At 36.5% G+C, this 22397-nt stretch overlaps 1 protein-coding gene and 1 long non-coding RNA gene across 3 annotated transcripts in view; one reads left to right on the plus strand and one right to left on the minus strand.

Moving 5' to 3' along the window:
- Window positions 1-2662: 2662 nt before the first annotated feature.
- The window catches only part of LOC136039935 (cAMP-dependent protein kinase type I regulatory subunit-like), a 95108-nt gene continuing 75373 nt past the window's right edge, over window positions 2663-22397 (plus strand). The window contains exon 1 of one of the 2 annotated variants that reach the window (XM_065723933.1): window positions 2663-2918. In XM_065723933.1, coding sequence (XP_065580005.1) covers window positions 2766-2918 — 153 coding nt within the window. In that variant the 5' untranslated portion in view covers window positions 2663-2765. Of the gene's footprint in view, window positions 2919-21621; window positions 21743-22397 lie in introns of those variants that run through there. The other variant, XM_065723935.1, reaches the window with a different exon arrangement.
- Window positions 12659-14967, minus strand: LOC136039937 (uncharacterized). The gene is made up of 2 exons (XR_010620595.1): window positions 14703-14967; window positions 12659-12789 (listed from the first exon to the last, which is right to left on the minus strand). It is a non-coding gene; the product is annotated as an uncharacterized LOC136039937 (long non-coding RNA).

Below are 22397 nucleotides of genomic sequence, written 5' to 3' on the forward strand. Positions count from 1 at the left end.
ACGATGAAAGACTGAAAGCAGCGATAGAACGTGCACATAAAGCAGCGCTAGAACGTGCGTGTGAGAAAAATGTGAAGTTTAACCAAGAGAAATGTGTGTTTGGTACAGAGAGCATCCCATACTTTGGGCATCTTCTGACCTTGGAAGGAATAAAGCCCGACCTTGAAAAAACTTGGGCTATTATGGAAATGCCACCACCAGAAAACAGCAAGCAGCTTCAAAAACTTCTAGGCATGCTTAACAACTTGTCGAGGTACATACCAAACTTGTCCTCATTGAACAAAAGCCTAAGAGAGCTAGCACAGGCTGATGAGTACAAATGGAAACCAGCTCATGAAAAGGCATTTTCAAAGATAAAATCAGCCCTTTGCAGCAACTTAGCATACTTTGAACCAAAGTGCAAAAACATAGAGATAAAAGTAGATGCATCAAAGCATGGTCTAGGCACAGTACTAGCAGTTGATGATAATGTTGTTGCCTTTGGCTCATGTTCAATGAGTGAAACCGAGCAGCAGTATTCACAAATAGAGAAGGAATTGCTGGCAGTTGTATTTGGATGCAAACATTTCCACCAGTATATATATGGCAGAACCATAACAATAACAACAGCCCACAAACATCTAGAAAGCATCCTTGTAAAACTAATATCCAAAGCACTACCATGGCTACAGCGCATGATGCTGTCAATACAGCCATATAGTTTGAAATTTGTATACAAACCAGGTTCTGAAATACCTGTGGCTGACACTCTGTCAAGGTTGCACACACCTAACCTCAATAATGAAAACGAGAAACAAGCAGAAGTCTTTGTCCATACACTCTTCAAAAACTTACCTATATCTGACAGGAAAATGGAAAAAATCAGGAATGCAACCTGTACTGAATTACAAAAATTAAGCCAGACTATACTTGATGGATGGCCCCTATCTTGACGACAGTGTGATTCCAGCTGTTTGACTTTCTGGAACTACAGAGACGAACTTGTAGTCAACCAAGGCATAATCTTGAAGGGGACAAGAGTTGTAGTGCCCCCATCCATGCAGCATGAGATCCTACAACAACTGCATGAATCACATCTTGGCATCACCAAAACCAAGCAGTATGCTAGGACTGTCATATTCTGGCCTGGTATCACAAAAAATATCACTTCCTATATATCACAGAGTGATGCTTGCAATGCCTTTCATGACAAGCAGCAGAAAGCACTGCTTATATGCTCAGAGATCCCAAAGCTGCCTTGGGAATACATTGCCATTGACATCTTTGACTGGCAAAATTGCCAGTATCTTATCACTGTTGACTACTATAGTTGATTCTTTGAGCTTGAAAAGCTCAACTCATTGACATCATCAGCTATCATTGTGAAATTAAAGAGCCAATTTAGTCACCATGGAATACCAAAATTACTCACATCTGATAATGCTCCAAATTTTCTGTCATCAGAATTTGAGCAACTTGCCAAATTATGGGACTTTAGCCATGAAACGAGCAGTCTGAAATATCCACAAGCTAATGGACTTGTTGAAAAGACAGTCCAAACTGCCAAAAAGCTCATGTCAAAGGTACTAGAGGACAAAGCAGATCTATACTTAGCAATCCTTGAATAACACACCATTGATGATGGTCACCACTCATCTGCAGAATTGCTGATGAGTCGCCAGCTTTGTTCTGTACTACTGGTGACTTCATCACAACTCAAACCAAAAATAGTGCCTTACTCATCATTTGAATTCAACAAACAAAAGAAACAAGGAATTCAGAAATCTTACCATGACCAAACAGCAAAATCATTGACTGCATTGAAGGAAGGGCAACCAGTTTGGGTCAAACTTAGTGACAAAAAGAGGTGGGAAAGAGCATTGCTAATCAAAGTTTTTGGAGATGCTCCCTGCTCATATCTGGTGAAGACTCAAAATGGCTCAACTTATTGGAGGAACCAACAACATATCAGGCCCCAAATGAGTCCAAATGATGATCCTCTAGGGACCAAACAGATAATACTCTTCCTCACTCACCAAGACCCATCTTTGATAGTCCATCATTTGGAGCTGGAAACATCTTGCCATTTGGAACCACACCTTTCCCACGAGCACTCTCAGATCTGTCATCTCCAGAGCAAGCATTCACGTCTCCTCTTGCCTACCACTCATTCTGGTTGGTTAGTCAAACCTGTCATTCCCTTGGATCTTTGAAGTAGTAGCTTATAAAGAAGAGATGTAGAATACTCACCTTGCTTTGCTTGCATTAATGTCTTATTTATAGTGTGCCTTTATTTATTCTTCCTTGTGTGAGTGATTGCTTGCTTGTACATATTGCTTTTTCTTTTATAGGTGCTTGGGTTATAATAAACAATTAAACTTCTACACTTAGCCTATGCAAGACAGGCCTAGAACACCAAAAACCCTTTAGATCCTAAGGAATATGCATAAGATTACTTACAGGTCACTGAAAATCTAAGATTATTTCCACTGTTTACAGTTTCCTTGTCTTTCCTTAGACTTTCTCTAGATCACATGTTTATTCATTTAAAAAAAACTGTAACATTGACGTCACTTGTACTTTTTTTCGGGGTGCAAGCCCAGGGACAAGTAATCCTGAGCGTTCGAGGGGATAGTCCGAGGAACCTCTGACGTCATTTATGTCTCATTAAGTAATCGGACAAGTAAAAGAACACAGGGAAGACATTTGCCTAGCCCTAAAGTTTGGAAGACGAAGAATATTATTGTCACCTTCATTGCTTCTTGTTTAATTTTTAATTATTTAAAATGGATGAAGAGCAGAGTTTAAGGGAGTGCGAGGATTATGTCCAGAAACATAACATTCAAGGCATCCTTAAAGAAGCTATTGTTCAGCTTTGTGTTGTGAGACCCACCAACCCAGTTGGATTTTTAAGGGAATACTTCCAGAGATTAGAAAGAGTAAGTTGACTTTCTAGGCTAAGTCACCCTAATTATTAACCTAGGATAGAACCTGTTGTTTAATTTAGCAATCCTGCACAAGGAAACATAATAGCCTTGCAAAACAGTACAGTTGGATACCATTTGAGACTAAACCCAGGACTTACCCATGAGACAGTTCTGCCAGGATATAAAGAAGTAGGTCTACACTGCTTGCTCATCCAATGATCTTTTTACATATCAAAGTCGCAGCTGCTTTACAACCACCTGGTAAAGTTCTAGTTTAGTGACTTCTTGCTATCTCAGAAGGTGGTTAGGTTATGAAAATAAAACTTTCAGGGATAGGTCTACAGGTTAAAGTATATCCTAGGAAGGTATTTTAAAGCACCCACCTCTGCTCCTTCTCCCTTTAGAGGGCCATGAAATTTGCCTACATGACAGGTGTTAGGAAGCCAACAAATAGGCTTACTAAGTTTCTGTTTATAGAGAGTAGATGGTAAAATTGGTGCAAACAGTATTACTGGCTTTCAAATAAAGTGGATATACCACTTGATGCCTTTTAATGCTGTTTACAAATATAATAATTGCTTCTACCACAAATTCAGATTTAAGCACTTTTTGACCTCTTAAAAATGACCTATATATAGGATCATTACAAATCTGTAATAGTTTAGAAACAAATTTGGGCTATATATTTGCACATCAGGGTGGGGGGACTGGGGGTAAAGCATAGCATATATTAAATACATAAACTAACCATTGCTGTATTTTTTTTATGTGTTTGTGCTGTTGCACTGGTGATTTCTCTTCTCATTAAAATTTGATGTGCACAAACACATAAAAAAAAAAATACAGCAATGGTTAGTTTACATATTTAATATATGCTATGCTTTACCCTGCCCCCCTGATGTGCAAATATATAGCCCAAATTTGTTTCTAAACTATTACAGATTTGTAATGACCCCATATATAGGTCATTTTTAAGAGGTCAAAAAGTGCTTAAATCTGAATTTGCAGTAGAAGCAATTATTATATTTGTAAAGAGCATAAAAAAAGGCATTGAGTGGTATATTCACTTTATATGAAAGCCAGTAATACTGTTTGCACTAATTTTACTGAGTAGACTACCACTGATGAATGAAAGAAGAATATTTCTTCTAATTAATTATCTTAACAAAATTGAAGCCAATAACTCTCATACCCTGCATAACTGGTTAAGAAATCCATCTGTGTTTAGAGGCATTGCAAATGAATGCACCAATACCCAGAATAAATTCCAGTGCCAGTAAAATCTATTGCAATCACATCCCCCCCCCCCTCAGTAGAGTTGTTCAATCCCCAAAATAAACACTGATTTCTCAAAGTGGACTAAAGAACTAACCCCCATTGCTTTTATACAGAAAAAATGGTAAAATTCTAGTTAAGTGACTTCTTGCTATCTTGGAGAAAGGTTAGGTTAGGAAAATGAAACTTTCAGGGATGGGTCTACAGGCTAAAGTATATCCCAGAAGGTATTTTAAAGTACCCACCTCCCCTCCTTCTCCCTATAGAGGGCCCTGAAAATTGCATACATGACAGGTCTATACCTATTGAAATTTTGACAAAACAACATTTTACCTTTATTTTTCATTTACCAGTTGCTTTTTCTCTGTCTTTAGTTCTGAAAATGCAATTCCTGGTATTTGAGTAGAATTTTGAGCCATATCAATGTTTTTTTTCAAAATTTAGGAAATGTATTTGCATATCTTTAAAACTGTGTGAATTGGGATTGATCAAAGTTGTGGAGCTGAAAACGATTTTGTTGTACTTCATTCAAGCAGAAGATCTATTTTGCAAGGTTTCACTTAACATACATATTTTTAAAGGTCAGGACCCTCTAGAGGGAGAGGGAGTAGAGATAGGTACTTCAAATTACCTTCCTGGGACATACTTTAGCCTGTAGTCCTATCCCCAAAAGTGTCATTTTCCTAACCTAACTTCTCTCTGAGATAGCAAGAAGTCACTAAACTACAATTTTACCAAAACGATTTGCCAAGCTTAATACAATTACACATAAAAACCTTTTCCAAATTTCTGTTGATGGGTCCAAAATGAACAAGAAAGTAGCAAGTGGAGTGTTTATTCCAATCCATAATATTGCTTTGGGTGAGAGATTACATGTTATATGTCTGTAATGTCTGCTGAGTTAAATGCTATAATCATGGCATTAGAGTTCCTTGTGGTTAATGAATTTATGATTGTTAATTTTAAAAATATTATAATTTATTCTAACTCTTTATCAAGCCTAGAGCTGTTTTCTTCAGCTTCTCAGTATAAGATAGATATTGACACATTTTATTGTCCTAGGATTCTTGATAATCTTGTTTCAAGAGGCACAAGAACTTATCTCCAGTATAATCCTAGTCACTCAGGTATAATTGGTAACCATAAGGCAGATGAAATTGCAAAAAATGCTTTAAATATTGACCAGCCAAGTGGGAGACCAATCCCCATTAGAGGTATTTACCACTGGAGACCACCAGAAGTACTATTAAACAAGAATAATCCAACCCTATCACCTCTCCCCAATAAGCACCTTTCTAAGATTTATCATAAAATTTGGTCTGGCTCAAATGGGCTAAATTTTCAGGCATTCTTATATCAGTTCCCTAATTCAAATGGTGAAGTTCCCTCTTCCCCCCTTTGCAGGTCTTGTAATCTAAAAAATGGAACAATTGGCCATTGCCTATTTGAATGTAACATGCTGACCTCTGCACAGTATACCTTGCCTTGTAAAATGTTAGAATGCTTCAAACACTACAGAAACTAACTATCAGCCAAGAATCTCACTGACCATACCTTCACACTGAGCACAAAACTCAATGTATATTCTCTTATAATTCGACTCCTATTATCAAAAGATTTACTGCAAGAAATCTGAGCAGATTCAAGATAAATAAGGACAAACCAACTCAGTAGCTCTGTCCATCTCACTGAGTGAGTCAAAAGGAAAAGGGCTGAATAGTCTTGACTGAAAAGCCTGTATCTTCTGAAAGAGAAGAAGATACTCTTTCCAAATTCAAGAATCACTTCTAGGGCAGATTCCGTTTTGAACCCTTAATTTGCTCCCATAAGTTACTTATTACCTTGTCCATAGTTTTAAACTATTTTTATAGTTAAATCTAATTAACTTAGATACAAAAATCAGTTTATATAAAGAATTAAATCACTTGTCTTTTAGTGCCTTATTATTAAAACACAAAAAAGAAAAGAAAAAGACAACACATCAATGCTTTCTGATAAATTTATAGTTGGTTATAGCTGAAAATTTAGCTAGGATGAAAGTTAAAACATCATTGGATGCCTTTTTTCTGCTCTTTCAAATTCAATAATTGCTTTTTGGGGTATTTCATTTTTGTAATCACTCAAAAAATGTATCAACGCTAGCAAAGGTATTGAAAAGTGGTTAAAAACATATCTCTAGTTTATAAAAAAGTTGTTCAAAAGTAATATATTCCAAAAATACTTATTCATAACAATTCAAACCTTGTTTGATATGCCACTCAAATAGCCTATTCGTAACCATTTCAATTTAACTGTGCATTTTTGAATGCTGTCAATTAAGAATAGTGCTGAATTTTGTGATACTGAACTTAGGGATTGACTAACAATAGTGTGAATGTCTTAAACTGTCTGAATTTGACTTGTCATTCAGTTTACTTTTTAATTGCTAGCAATAGACAAAGCTTTGTTTTTCATTGAAAAAATTGCTTATGCATTTACTTCAAACCTAGTGCCTGATTACATCAATATTTTTAATAATTTTTGTGGAAAAATACCCAAAAGCTGATTTTGACTTAGAACTGGCAACCCAAAAATCTGTATAATCCCATTGCAATTTCAGTAGATAAATTTCAGTATAGATATATGAGCAGTCCACCACATAAGGAGACATGTTAAGAAAACAATGTTTACTTCATAACATGCACAGCAATCCTGTTTAAGATGTTTTGGAGCAGGAGAACCTTTATCTTCACTTCTTTTCTTGTTTTTCCAGTTTTTCTAAGAAATTCGTAAATTTCTTAGAATCTATATATGAACAGAGTATATGCCCCTGCTCCCCTTATAATGTGCAAATATATACCCAGAATTGTATTCTGAATCTCAATATAGCCTTCATTTAGATCACAAACAAACTTTACCCCCTCCCCTAAATATATCTAAATCAGGACATGTATTAGCACATCATGGGTGTGGGATAAAGTTCATTTGTGATACAAATGAAGGTTATTTTTAGATTCAGAATGCAATTCTGGGTGTATATTTACACATTAGGGGGTGGGGTATATACTCTGTTAATATATAGGAAAGGAATTTATGAATTTCTTAGAAAAACAAGAAAAGAAGACGTTCATATATTATATATAAATATAAAAGGAGCCAGATGCCATATCTGACCCTTTTAAGTGAAAGTCTGCTATAGACCAGATTACTGGACATGAACTAGTACGTAGCATAAAGCCCATCAATTACAAGTGGTATATCAATACAGACAAGTCTGCTATGGAGGACTTCTGCTTGTCAATCTAGAATGTAATCTCCAGTACTACAACAAAAGTGATTTTGAATTGGTGTTTTGGTATATCATATAATATTCCTCTCAATGGTGATATTACAGTACTTGGAAGCCAGCAAAGTATCAAAGATTCTAAAAGATTGGGCCTATTTAAGTCAGTGAAACTCGAATTTTTGGATTATTTTGCTCATTCTACATTTTTCAAGCATGGCCTCAGGGTGGGCTATGAATTTTTTCCTGTTTACGAGTTTAAGGACCTACCCAAATGCTGTTTTAAATACTGATCACTAGACCATCTGCAGAACTCCTGTCCCAGCATTCTCCCAAAATGTGCTCATTGTGGAGGGCTGCACATATCAACAAAAGATGTGCTATGCATTGCTGATCCCAACTGCATAAACTGCATCCAGAAACACCCTTCCTATAGCTTTTCATCCCCTGTTATTAAGAACTGGATAAAATTGCAATTCCACCTTTCAACCATGAGTCCATCAGTCTCAGTTATTTTGTTTAATATAAATGGCACCAATGATAAGGACTTTATTATTGATGAGTTGTATGGCTCCTACAATTTGTTATGTCTCCAGGAGCATCTTCTCACTGCTTCAAGTTTGAATTTTTTTGCATCAAAGTCAGCATCATACTGAGTTCCTGAGTCCAGCAAAAGTTACTTGCTGGACTCAGTCCCTTCCAGTGGACTAGCCTGTATCTTTAAACAGGACATTTATCTACCCTCACCAGTACTCATTTACTCCAACGATTGTTTTTGGTTGTGCATGTTGTATTTATAAACTCCTATCTCCCATATGGATGATACTTGATTCTCTAACTCTTTCAAACAGTTCGTGGTAACAAACTGTAGTAAGGAGCGACCCGGCTCAATAGTAACCAAAACACTAAAAAACGGAATTTTGATAACAATAGTTACATCAAAAGAATTGCATTTTAATTCTGATTTTAAATATATAAGTTTAAGTTTAGACTTACCAATCAAAAGTTACGAGCCTGAGAAAAATTGTCTTATTTTAGAAAATAGGAGGAAATACCCCTTAAAAGTCAAAGAATCTTAACGAAAATCACATCGTCAGATTAAGCGTATCAGACAGCCCTACAGCAGGAGTTTCAAGCTCTTATCTGCAAAAATGTGAAATTTTGCATTTTTTGCCACAAGACAGATCACAGATGCATGTTTATTTGTTTTTTGTTGTTTTTTTTTCCAGAGGTGATCATATCGACCCAGTGGTCCTAGAATGTCGTGAGAGGGCTCATTCTAAGGAAATTAAAAGTTCTAGTGCCCATTTTAAGTAACCAAAAAAAATTGGAGAGCACCTAGGCCCCCTCTCACGCTAATTTTTTTCCCAAATTCACTGGATCAAAATTCTGAGATAGCCATTTTGTTCAGCATAGTCGAGAAACCTAATAACTATGTCTTTGGGGCAACTTACTCCCCCAAAGTCCCCTCGGGAGGGGATGTAAGTTACAAACTTTGACCAGTATTTACATATAGTAATGGTTATTGAGAAGTGTGCAGACTCTTTCAGGGGGATTTTTTTGGTTGGAGGGAGAGGGGGTTATGCAGGGGGAACTTTCCATGGAGGAAAAAAATTTCCATGAAGGAGGCGCGGGATTTTTTTTTAGCATTTTTTAAAAGAACAATGAAAAAACAAATCTGAAAAAGTTTTTTCAACTGAAAGTAAGGAGCAGCATTGAAACTTAAAACAAACACAAATTATTACACATGTGAGGGGTTCACCTCCTCCCAATACCTCGTTCTTTACGCTAAAGTAATTTTATTAATTTCAACTATTTATTCTATGGCTTTTGTGATTCAGGGGTCATTCTTAAGGAATTGGGACAAAATTTAAGCTTTAGTGGAAAGAGCGAGGTATTGACGAGGGGGTGAACCCCTTCATGTGTGTAATAAACATACGAATATAGAATTCCGTTACGTAAGTTAATTCGTAAGTTACATATATTTTTACTAATAAAAACGTTCGTAAAAAAACTAAAAGTTCTAGTTGCCTTTTTAAATAACCAAAAAATTGGAGGGTAACTAGGCCTACTCCCCCGCTCCTTTTTTCTCAACAATCAAAACTATGAGAAAGCCATTTAGCTATAAAAATAAATTAATATCCAATTTTCGTTATAATTATTCATGTGCGGAGAGCCAAAATCAAAACATGCATTAATTCAAAAACGTTCAGAAATTAAATAAAAAAACAGTTTTTTTTACCGAAAGTAAGGAGCAATATTAAAACTTAAAGCGAACAGAAATTACTCCGTATATGAAAGGGGCTGTTCCCTCCTCAACGACCAGCTCTTTACGCTAAAGTTTTTTACTGTTTTAAAAAATATAGATAAGAGAAATAGTCAAACTTAGCATAAAAAGTGGTTCAAACTTTAAACTTAAGAGCGGGTCAAAAGTCAAACTTTAGTGTAAAAATTCAAGATGTATACTATTCTCCTAAACTTCACATGCCTACATTTAGTAACTCCAAAGGCAATTGGTCCCTTTTTCGTGAGTTACTAAGGAAGTAGACTTTCCTTTGATTTTTCCCATTTCTGATATTAATGCCATTGAGTCTAACTTGAAATCAATCCTATTGCAGTCTGCTAAATCGGCAATACCAAAAACTAAGTTGCATTTTTACAATGGCTCCAAAAGGCCCAAGAACTGGTGGAATGACAAGTGTAGGGTTGCAGTTCAGGCAAAAAGAAAGACTCGGAAAATGTTTCAAAAGCACCCATCTCAGTCAAAAGCAATCTCTTGTAAGCAATCATGTGCTAAGGTGAAACTAGTTTGTAGGAGAGCTAAACAGGGTATATGGTTGAACTTCAGCTCAAGTATTAGCTTTAGAACTCCAATTTCAAAAGTTCACCATTTCATTAACCAATTAAATAGTGGGAAACAGTCTAATGATGACTGTAGATATGATATCATTCAGGATGGCTATCCAATTGTCTCAGATAAAAAGATGGCAGGTATGTTTACTAATATCTATAAGAATGACTGCTCAGATTTTCATTCCACCCAACCTCCTTTTTACACTCTGCCTCTTACTTGTTCATGTAAAGGCGCCCTGATTAAACCTTTTTCCCAAGACGAATTCGCTGTAGCACTTAAGTCTCTTAATATCAAGTCTCCCCCAGGCCATGATGGTATTTATAGGAATTGGATTCTTGAGTCCCCAAAGATGGTTCATACTGCCCTCTTAAGTCTTCATAATCTTATATGGTCAAATCAAAAGGTCTCAGATGCTTGGAAGATTGCTCAGGTATTTTTCAGCTTTAAAACCCTCTTACTCATCTAGTGATCCCAAGGCTTACGGTCCCATATTGGTTTTACCTGCCTTCTGTAAAGTTCTGGAAAGGCTTGTCCTATCAAGAATTGAGTGGTTTTACTGGAACAAGAATTATTGGAACTCTTAGTTAATCTGGACTTCCCTTACTCTTTCAAAAAATTTTTGAAGTCCTTTCTAACTGATAGATGTTTTTATGTTCAAGTAAATCAGTCTAGAGGTGAGTTAAGTCCCATTGCGAGAGGTCTTCCTCAAGGTGCAATATTGAGTCCTCTTCCGTTCAACTTGTATGTCTCTTAATTTCAAGTATCTCATGCATCATTTGACTTTTATGCAGATAATTTTATTATTTGGAAGTCTGGAAGAGATATTAGCCTTCTTCAAAGTCTTATTCAATAGGATAAAAGATTAGTCCAGAAATTCTCTTTAGCTTTTGGCTTCCCAATCTCAATCAGTAAAACTAAAGCCATTATATTTACTAATGGTACTTCAGATCCTCCTAATCCACTATTAGTTTTCTCAAGGGGGATCCATACTGCAATTTAGTGAAGTTACTTGGTTTATGGATAGATTCTAAAATGCAGTGGCATGAACATATTAATTCTTTGAAATCTTTGATTATTCAGAGATTCTGTATTCTAAAGAGACTTGCTGGAAGTAATTGGGGGTGTCATCCTAAACTTCTATTGGATTTCTACAAAGTTTTACATTCGTTCAAATGTTGAATATGGGATCCAGTTTTTCTCTGCTCCTCCCCTATCCTCATTTAAAATCGTTTGTTCTTTACAAAATTCTGCTTTTCAAATAGCCTTGGGTGTGTATAAGCACACTCCTAAGTCCAAATTAAAAATATTGTCTGGATTATTGTCCCTAAGTGAAAGAGCATCTGGTCTAAGAATTAAATATTTCTTGCAAATCCAGGCTTATGGAACTAAGCATGCTTTATATGCACATACCTTTGGTGGGAAGTCATCTCTGCCCCTTCCCCTAAGTCAAAATTGGAGGTCCTCTTCTCCCCTTCCAAAACTCCCTGAAAGTTTCAACTCGATCTCCTTAGCCATCCCTAAGATATCACAGATAATGTGAAAATTCGGGTGCATACAGTGTCTTAATTCACCCAGATAATTGTATCGTTCCTTGAGAATACCCCTAAAGACTATGGGAATCATGGCCTAGCCCACCAGACAATGAAGAACAAACATGATAGTGTTTTCTACTAAAACTGTGTTAACTATGAGTAATTTCTATAATTTAGGGCCATTGTTCCTGTGGTTGTGTGGGTAATGTGAACCCTGGAAGCATGCTTATTCGACCTTTCAAATTTTTGGAACGAAATCATGATTTCAAAGTTCAGATCTCATTCTGGGTGGGGTAACAGAAATTCTATGGGAAGGGGGGCTGATTGCCTTCCAATCACTTTTGGCCCTTAAAATGTCACTAGAACTTCCAATTTCAAATTAAATGAACCCTGTCCAAAGTTTCTATTACCACCCCCTCCACACAAAGTGGCCAGAGGGAAAAAAACCTTTTGGCCCTTTGTCAGATCTTGTTTCCCGAGTACCAACTTTTTTTGTCTACGACGAGTCTGCCTAACACAATGAGTCTAGCCCAACGGCCCATTTCCGAGCCCCCTAAAACCCTTCCTGTTCCAAAACAAAATGCCCAGAGAATAATACCTGAAACTTTTGACCGAATTGCACACACAAGATCAAACAAGGCTCCCTTCATTCATTATGGAATTTACGTGTAGATATGACATCTTTTATTGTTTACACCCCTTGTCCATGGGGCTGCGGGTCATGCAATTCCCGAATGTGTACTTATTTGATCGATTGGACAAACTCTAAGCAAAGAATTTGGATGGGTGAGGAGTATTTGGCTAACACAAGATAATATTTGCTCAAAAATCAGAATCGGTAGGTGCTATATTTTTTTGTGAAACAAAGTAAATTTTTCTACAAAAGGGGTAACAAAAATTGCACAATGAATGTAACTGCTTTCCATGTTTGCTATGTGGTTTCTAGCTCTTCTCATTTCCCTGAAAAAGAAATTACTTATTAGTCTTTTTTTTCAAAAATTAGTATAATTTACAGTATTTTAGAGGATCATAGGGTTTTGAGTGTAAATCAAGGGATGGGGTTGTGACCTCTATGGAATTATTAGCTCGAGCCTGTGAGTCTTCTAGTGAGCCAAGATATAAACTTGTATGTTGGACTTCCTATGCCAAAAGCCCAGTGATGTGGTGGATCATGTGGCACCAATAGGCGACGATTGTGGAACAGTGCAAGCCGTTGTGACTTTTGGACTGGACTCAAACTGTCTAAATATGCATTCAAAGTCCTAGTTGCTTTCCCCACTATATTAAATTTAGATCGATATGTCCTTTGTAAGGATGTAACTGACAGGAATGTAGTCCTTTCACCACAGAGGTCCGATCAGGTATGGACACCAAGGTGACTTTCCCTTTTGAAAGATGTGCGTATGATAATAATTTGACACAATCCCCCTTTTTGTCCTTCCCTACAGAGTTCGAATCTATATTGGAATCTGAAAAGTCACAAACAGGAGGTTAATTGTTATTTCTGACTTAATTTAGGTGAGATCCAACAACTACTTTTGGTAGATACTCTGTCGACCAGAATTAAGTTACCTTATGCACAGGTCAAATTGGTCCTGGACATACAAAAAAGTAGAACTAGGACATTAGATATTACTTCCAATCTAGTCTGGTTAAGACCTTAGCAGCCTCTTCTAGCGGATATCCTGATGACAAGAATTTTTGGACCCTCTTCCACCGCTGAAGTGGGTTCTTCTTCGAACCCCGAAAAGGCAAAACATGGGGATCACTATAATAGAATAAATGAGACCCAAAATGGGCATAAATTAAAATAAATAATCATATCCAATACAAAGATAGCATATGGTGATATAGACTAATAAATAAGTCCCTAAATGATTACAATCAAATTGGATGCTGAAGCCAAGCTTAAAACAAACAAAATTGCTACAAACAGGAATTGGGCTTCTGCCTTCTTCCCTCCCCTAACAGTAAAAGCTCTTAAGCTTATTATATCATTTGTGTTTTTATAGAAAACTATATGTGTTTTGAAAAGTGTGCTTTAATTTTTCGAAACGTCAATGAAAAATTATTCAACATAATAGTCAAAACGAATAGAAAGAACTAATGAAAATAAAATTAATGTTTAATATATAATGATATGGATTCCTGGAAATCTCAGCTGTTCAAGATTTTATTTAACTGTATTTTCTTTTGATTTTTCATTTTTATAAGTATACAAAAATAATTGAAATAATTTAGTTTTCAGGAGTAAAATAATTTGCACAATAGCCTATGTATGATTGAATTAGAATAAAGAATGAAAGTATTTCATTCCAAAAAATGTTCTTGTTTGCACCCAAGTCTCTTGGTATTTAATGAGGTCCTGATGTTGTTCAGATGGAAAGTATGTGTCTAAAAGAATGCTGAGAAATCAAAGAAGTGGCAAAGGATACCAAGTAATCGAGCGACTCGAAGAGTGTGAAAAAACCACAAAAATCATGAATCAGGTCGCGAAATGTTATGTTGATTGAGGTGACATCGTTAGTATTGGCATATGTCGTTAAAGTTCTTTAAAGTACTAGGAGATTTGATTTAGAAACATTAAGACCGGGATTCAGGTCTGGATTTCCAGGCATGAGGAAAAAATATTTTGGTATAGATATATTAGGAAATGTGATTTTCCAAATATGTAATTTGGTAAATGTGTAAAGCTGAATCGCAGCTATTGAATGATACACATATTTTCATCCTACATTGTAACCATGGAATTCTAGAAAAATAATATACCAGCAACTAAGGGGCGGTAGTCGTTAATGCTTGCTTATGTTTGTTTGTGACTTGTCTGAATCTGCCTCAGTTCCTACCCCGTTACAAAGATAAAAAAAACTCACTTCAAGCTGCTCGATTTTCTTCCGCAAATCCTCTTTCGACTTTTCCTCTTCTATTTTCTTTTTTGCATTGTTAAGTATCGTTTGTTGTTCTATTTTTCTCTTAAGTTCATCTTCCTCGGACTTTTGCTTGAACTCTTCTAGTTCTTGTTTATAATTTTCCATATTCGATCCAGTTGAGTATGAGCTACTTTTTGAATTTCCCATTGTTTATCTTAGTGTTTAGAATTTTCAGTGAAGGTAATTCTTTACCACCAGGTATAAGACTGACTTATAAATGTTATGTCCGGTAATTAATGCGATAAGATAAGAGGTATTAATGCTAAAATGTTTGTATTTTCATTATCCCATGATTTGTAAGTATAGTGAATGTACTTGAGGTTTGATGCATCTGGTCATTGTTTGCTTGAAGGAGTTGATAGATGGCTCTTGTAGAATGGCCCACTCAGGGAGATGATTCTGGATAGATTTGTTGCCAATAAGCTTTTTACACTCCTCGGCCTTACACTCCTGCAGGTCTTGACTGAATCAAATATCATAACCCTAAGAAGAAAGTGTGATATGACGGACTGAACAAAGGAAAAACAGCTTAAAATTCTGGTTATGTTAAATAAAAAAGAGGGAAGAAGGGAGTTCGATCGAGCTGAAAGTTCAAGATTAAAGTTTTTAAGCTATTGATTACTATAAATGTTTAGCCCTCCACAGTAAAGTTGGAATTAAATGGTTTTCCCAAATATGAAATGTTTGGGGGGATGAACTTTCCTAAGCTAAATGAGTATCTAGCCAACTAAACAGATCCTCTACCATCCCTCGGTGATTACTTGAACTAGAAATTCGTTCAATTACACTTTTATTGCCTCTTATGAAAGGCAGAACAAGAATTTTTTGGCACAAAAATATTTTGTAAGTAGATGACACTAGATTTTAACCTATCTTATTTTTGTCGCTATTGATACTGATGTTGATGTCGAACTTTTTCAGAATAAAATAAATACTTTTTAGGTAAAAATTGGAGGATTCAGTACTAAATTAGACCAAGTCAAGAGCGATCATAGTTGATGCAATAGCTTTGACTTAGTAAAGTACAGCGCGACTCCTTTCCGCTTTTTTTTATCTCCCGCCACGTCATATATATCTGATGTTCTTAGAAAGTTGGGGGGGGAGTCATTTAATCGCAAAATAAACTCCCTAATGACCTTTTTCAGGACCAGATCTAGTTGTTGGGTGTCTGCCAATCCTTTAACGGCCCAAGTGCCCCGCAATCCTACAGACCATTGGATTAGTTTTAAGATAGACATTACGTGGGATTGGTATTTTAAATGGTATTTCAATCTGAACGGTTCATAGGCACCCCTCCCTCCAAAGGAAATTTTTAATATAGCGAATGGCATACTACACATTGTGAAAACGAATTCATATATGTGTTTCCAAAATATTTGATTGAAGAGGCCAAAGAAATGCCATGAGTCCTGAAGCTCCTTTCCGCCCCATTGTCTTATTATTAACCCGTTCTCCCACAAACAAGTGGTTCTTGATATCTTCCAGAATGGATTCATAGGAATTTATGAGCATACAGACTACTAATCTGAGGCTAATGTTGAGATTCAGGTGTTCAAAATCAAAACAAGTCGATTTTGTATCTCAGAAAATGGTGGTCGTGGCAGTCTTTACTTAGATCTGAGTTTCAAAATTAGCTTCAATCTGTATGACAGGAAAACCAAAATTTTGGGCCTTGGCCAGTTTCCCCACTAAATCCCCTTTCATCCCAACTTTGTACGTATAGACTTGTCATACAACTTTCGATTGAGGACCAGTTTAGGATTTTTTAACGAGTGGTCCTAAATATGACGGTTTATTAATTAAAAGTTGCAATGATTGCAATGTATCTGAAAAAAGATTGCATGTTGTATATCAAAGCACGATAGCACATATTTCATAAATCCTCTTTGGTTTCTACCAAAGTTAATAATGAAGGACTGCTGGAATTGTTGTTTATGAATCTGAGGCTAATATTGGAATAGATAATTTTGTTTTAAAGGGTATATTTCCCAAATAGTATTTGATTCTTGCTAAAACTGGTAATTAAAGATATTTGAGACGGTTGATTACAAGTCTGAGTAATGTGACATAATTGTGTGACTGCTGCTACTGCTACTACTCTCACCGCTACTACATTTCTGTTAAGTTATTAGTTTAATTTTTGTTGTCTCTGATAAATTTTGGGGGATAGAAACTCTTTTTCATCCAGGTAGGTGCGTGACGAGCATAAATAAAGATGCAGCTCAATGACAGAGTTTTACAACTATTAGTAAGGTGTTCATGGGACAATCAATCAGCAATACATAAATAATCAGATTTTTCCTATCATAGGCAGCGCTGCCTAAGTAAAGAGCGATGTGGGCACAGTGTATTATTTATTTATTATTTTTAGACTAGGGCACTTAGTATAGAAGGAGTTGTCGTAGAAACTCCGAAAAGGGCTTATTCGATTAAAAACTCAAAGGACTAGTGACCTTTTTAATTTTCGAAAGTGTTTGGAGGGCAAGTATCCCCCTGCCCACCACGTCCATCATTTCCCCCCAAAAATTTCCAATCTAAATTTTTGAATCTTCTGGGCAAGGGCTGCAAGTTATGCCCTGGGCCATGTAATTGATATTTCTGGGCCACATAATTGATATTCTGGATGATATTTGGCAGGTGTATCGGGGACCAGACCAGATTAAATTAGAAATAGTTGTTTTCCCGATTCGACCATCTGGGGGGGGGGGGAGTGGGGGACGGTTAATTTGGAAAAATTAGAAAAAAATTAGGGATTTTTAACTTACGAACCGGTGATGCTATTAATGAAATTTGATATTTAGAAGGATATCGTGTCTCAAAGCTCTTATTTTAAATCCTGACCGGATCTGGTGACATTATGGGAGTTGGAGGGGGAAACCTAAAATCTTGGAAAACGCTTAGAGTGGAGGGATTGGGATGAAACTTGGTGGGAAAAATAAGCACAATTCCTAGATACGTAATTGACATAAACGGAACGGATCCGCTCTCTTTGCGGGAGTTGGGGGAGGGTTAATTCTGAAAAATTAGAAAAAATGAGGTATTTTAACTTACGAAGGAGTGATTGGATCTTAATGAAATATCATATTTAGAAGGACCTCTTAACTCAGATCTCTTAATTTAATTCTCGACCGGATCCGGGGGACCGGAAATCTTGGAAACCGCTTAGAGTGGAGAGATAGGGATGAAACTTGGTGGGAAGGATAAGCACAAGTCCAAGATACGTGACTGACATAACCGGACTGGATCCGCTCTCTTTGGGGTAGTTGGGGGCGGGGGTAATTCGGAAACATTAAAAAAAATGTGGTATTTGTAACTTACGAACAGCTAATAGAAGGATCTTGTACTTTAGAGCTCTTATTTTAAATTCGGACCAGATCTGGTGACATTGGGGAAGTTGGAGGGGGAAACTGGAAATCTTGGAAAACGTGAAAATTGAGGTATCTTCATCTTACGAATGTGTCTTCGGATCTTAATGAAACTTGATATATAGAAAGATCTTATGTCTCAGATGCTCCATTTTCAATTTGAATCGGATCCAGGGAGATAGGGGGCTGGAGGGGGGAAACAGAAATCTTGGAAACTGAAAATCTTCGAAAACGCTTAGAGTGGAGAGATCGGGATGAAACTTGATGGGAAGAATAAGCACAAGTTTTAAATACATGATTGATATAATTGGAGCGGATCTGCTTTCTTTGGGGGAGTTGGGGGGGGGGATTTTCAGTGTTTTGGCGAGTTCGGTTCTTCTGGACGTGCTAGGACGATGAAAATTCGGAAAAATTAGAAAAGTTGAGGTATATTTAACTTAAAATAGGTGCCCGGATGTTAATGAAATTTGATATTTAGAAGTAACTCATGTTTCAGAGCTCTTATTTTAAATCCCGACCAGATTTGGTGACATTGGGGGGGGGAGGATGGGGAAACCGGAAATCTTGGAAAACGCTTAGAGTGGAGAGATCGAGATGAAACTTGGTGGGTAGAATAATCAAATTTCGTAGATACGTGATTGGAGTAACCGGACTGGATCTGCTCTCTTTGGGGGAGTTAGGGGGTGTCCAGTGCTTCGGCGAGTTCGGTGCTTCTGAACGTGCCAGGACGATGAAAATGGGTAGGCATTTCAGGGGCCTGCACAAATTGATGTGATAAAGTTGTTTTCCCCGATTCAACCGTGTAGGGGGTTGAAGGGAAAGGAAAAATAAGAATAAATTACGTATTTCTAACTTACGAGCTGGTGATCGGATCTTAATGAATTTTGAGATTTAGAAGGACCTCGTGTCTCAGAGCTCTTATTTCAAATCCCAGCCAGTATTAAACCTCTGATTTTACTTTTAAATGAATCTATTGATTCTTAGAATTTTGCTAGAGCTCATGCCATATGAGCTCTTGGCTCTTCCGAACTCGTCACGAGATGAGCTCTTAGCTCTTGTTGAAAAGGTGGTCGCATAAGCCTCAGAAGGGGGCTCATAGGATTGGTAATCTGGAGTTCTAGTGTCATTTTTAAGAGTCAAGTTGATCAAGAGCAGCTACCCCATTCATGTGGTATTTTTTTGGAAAGCATCTGATATAAATTTTGACATAGCCATTTGTTAAAAAAATAGTCCAAATATCATAGACAGTGCAGTTTCGCTGTCTAGGTAAAGAGTGATGTGGGGACAATGTTTTATTAGTTGTTGTTTTTTTCCTTAGACCAGGGCATTTCGCATAGAAGGAGTTGTCGCAAAAACTTCAAAAGGGGCTCATTTGATTGAAAATTGCAAGTTATATTGCTTTTTCTAATAGTCGAAAGTTATTAGAGGACAACCCTCCGCCTGTCATTTCCCCAAATATATCCTATCAAAATTTTGAGATATTTGTTTTTTTCAGCGTAGTTGAAAGGTCCAGTAATTATTTTTGGTATTAACTTTAGATAGGGCTCATATAATTGTAAATTGGAAATTGTAGTCCTCATTTCAAGAGTCAAAAGTGAACTGAGGGCAGCCAGCCCCCCTCCCTTCCCATAACCTTAATTTTCCAAAACAAGCATCCAATCAAAAATTTTGAGACATCTTCTTTCTTCAGCATTGTCTAAAAATCCTGTAAATACGCCTTTGGGGACATTATCCCTCTCACAGCCCCCAGAACATGGACTGTAAGCAAGGCAATTCGTTCACTGTTTATAATTAGTATATGTTATTGGGAAAGGTATGCATGTTTGACCTTTGCTTTCTAAAAAGGTAAAGGGCACTCATGTGAGCCTTTCAGAGAAGGTTAAGGGGAGCGTTTTACTAAATCAAAACACATTCTGTCTTTACGGGCTGTCAAAAGGGCGTAACTCAGAAATGACTGAGTATATTATTTTGGGATTTTCAGAAAATGATAAGGGAGATGATCAATTGACAGAATAAGTAATATTTATACGCTACTACTTCTAGACTGCTACACTTTTACACTTTGCTACACCCTTAACACTGATTCCACTACTGCTACTGCTGCTACAACCTCATTAATTTTGAGGAAAAAATAATTTTGAAAAAAAAAAAAATCAAAGAACAGCAACGAGCTATATTTAAACCAAAGACGAGTAGGAATAAATTGAAATAACAATTCAAACCTATAAGGAACAGAAATTAATATCAATGAATAAACAAGACTCAAAACGAGCAAATACTAAAATGAATCGAATTAAGTCAACCTTTAATCGAACAGGATTTACCGCAAACCGGTGTTGGGATAACGCTTTCAAAGCCTTCTAAAGACGAAAGTGTCTTCTGTGCTATGCTTAAATGATTCGTATTTTTAGCAGTGTTGTTCTATTTCAATGATTTGACGGAACATCAGCAGCAACACAGCAATAAACCAAAATATTTCAAGGCTAATGAGGGCTTATAAATTAGAGTCGTGCAATCTGAGCCCTTACCTCGTTCTAAAACCTCTAAACGGCTTCAATGTCCTTTGGATTGAGTTGAAAATGATGTGTATTTTTAACATTAGGGTTTTCATTTATCAAAGCATCAACAACAACAGCAATAAAAGGAGGAAAATCACCATACAAGCAAAGATTACTGATAAGAACTAATGAAAGTAAATTGATTGTTTAATACACATTGATATTCGTTCCTGAGAATCTCAACAGTTTTTATTTGTTAATCTGACAAAAGAGAAAATTTTTAATATATATTTTGTTTTTGGTAAGATGCTAATGACGCCTTGGTCTACAGAAAACCCATATTTGTTTTAAACCTCTTTGTTTAAATTTGACTTGATTATTCATCTGAATTTTTTTTTTCATTTTGTATGGGAGCATGCTGGGTTTCAGCGATGTTTGTATATTAAGACTTTGGTAATATACAAGATCAACTGAACACTCTTAATACTTGAGGTTTTGTCTGTAATTAATTAAGTATTTCTTTTTCCATATTGTCAGTTTGCAACAAAGAGTAGGGATAACCTACAGGAGTGAAAAATGGCGCTAGTGTCGACAAAAGAATCGCCAGTGCCATCTAGTGTTTGACGTTTATGGTCTTTTGAAGTGTAATAATAAGGCAAATTACTGCAATTAGTGATTGCCAAAATTTGAGTAGTAATAAATGCATAATCTCAGTTTCTTCGAACAAGACGCATTTACGAAACTTGAAAATAATGTAAAGAAACTCAAATGCTAGATGACGTTGTTGGTATTTTGTGAAGAGTAGTGCTAGTTTATCCTCTTATAAGTTTTCCATGCTCTTTGAGTTTGCAAATGTTATATCCTTGTTAAATATGATCCTTGCTCCCAGCTTGGTGATTTACTTTTGTCAGGTATACTACAATCCGCCTCGCTTTCTTGAACTCTTTCTTTTTACGATTCGTTTATTTCTTGCGCGAGACAGAAGCTAGAAATGTTGGTTTCCGGAATAAATGGTTTCAGTTGGTCTTAGAACTGAAACCTATGTAATATGTTAGGTCCTTGTCGGTCTTTTTAGTTCTTGGATATGCTTTGCTCTTCTTTTGAGGATATGAAAATGGAGGTAGTGTTGAAATTTGAATTTAAACTGAAAAGTGTAATGGTTAGTTTAATGTGTAATCATAAACGGAAGTGATCCTTGTTTTAACCTGTCGGCAGAGCGTGTGATCTATAGATTCTATATCATACTAGCCTTTTATTTCATTTTTATACAAATATCGAAAATTATTCTTTTTCGGGTAGGGGTTGCATTTGTGGGGTAAAAATTGGATATTAGACTACAATATTCGTGCATATGGATGAAAAATCTGATAAAAGGCGGGAGGGGGGGATCAAATATTTACCGTTGATAAATTAACACTCCATGGTTATGGGTTTTGTAAGTCTACTCTATTTGTTCGACAGCTGGGAAATTGAGTCGAAATTTTGCTAGGATAGACAGTGAGGCATCTACGCCTATGTTCTTTGCTCGTCGTATTTGACTAAGTGTAAATGTGAACCAAGTTTAAGGGAGGTTGCCACCTGCTTAATTTATCCCTAATGCTGTCAGATGGTTGTGGTATTATACTTTTCAAAATGGGCTAGGAGTGCATTAAATGAGAAAGCAGAGAGGAAAGTTTTAGAGACAAATGCGCCACCGTGTTAAAGTATATCCTCAGAAAATGATGAAGCTCTCCAGCAATATTGAATCGCGGACACTGTTGCCCTTGAAGCTGCGC

This window comes from Artemia franciscana, chromosome 20 (assembly GCF_032884065.1).
Source record: "Artemia franciscana chromosome 20, ASM3288406v1, whole genome shotgun sequence".
Lineage (NCBI taxonomy): Eukaryota > Metazoa > Arthropoda > Branchiopoda > Anostraca > Artemiidae > Artemia > Artemia franciscana.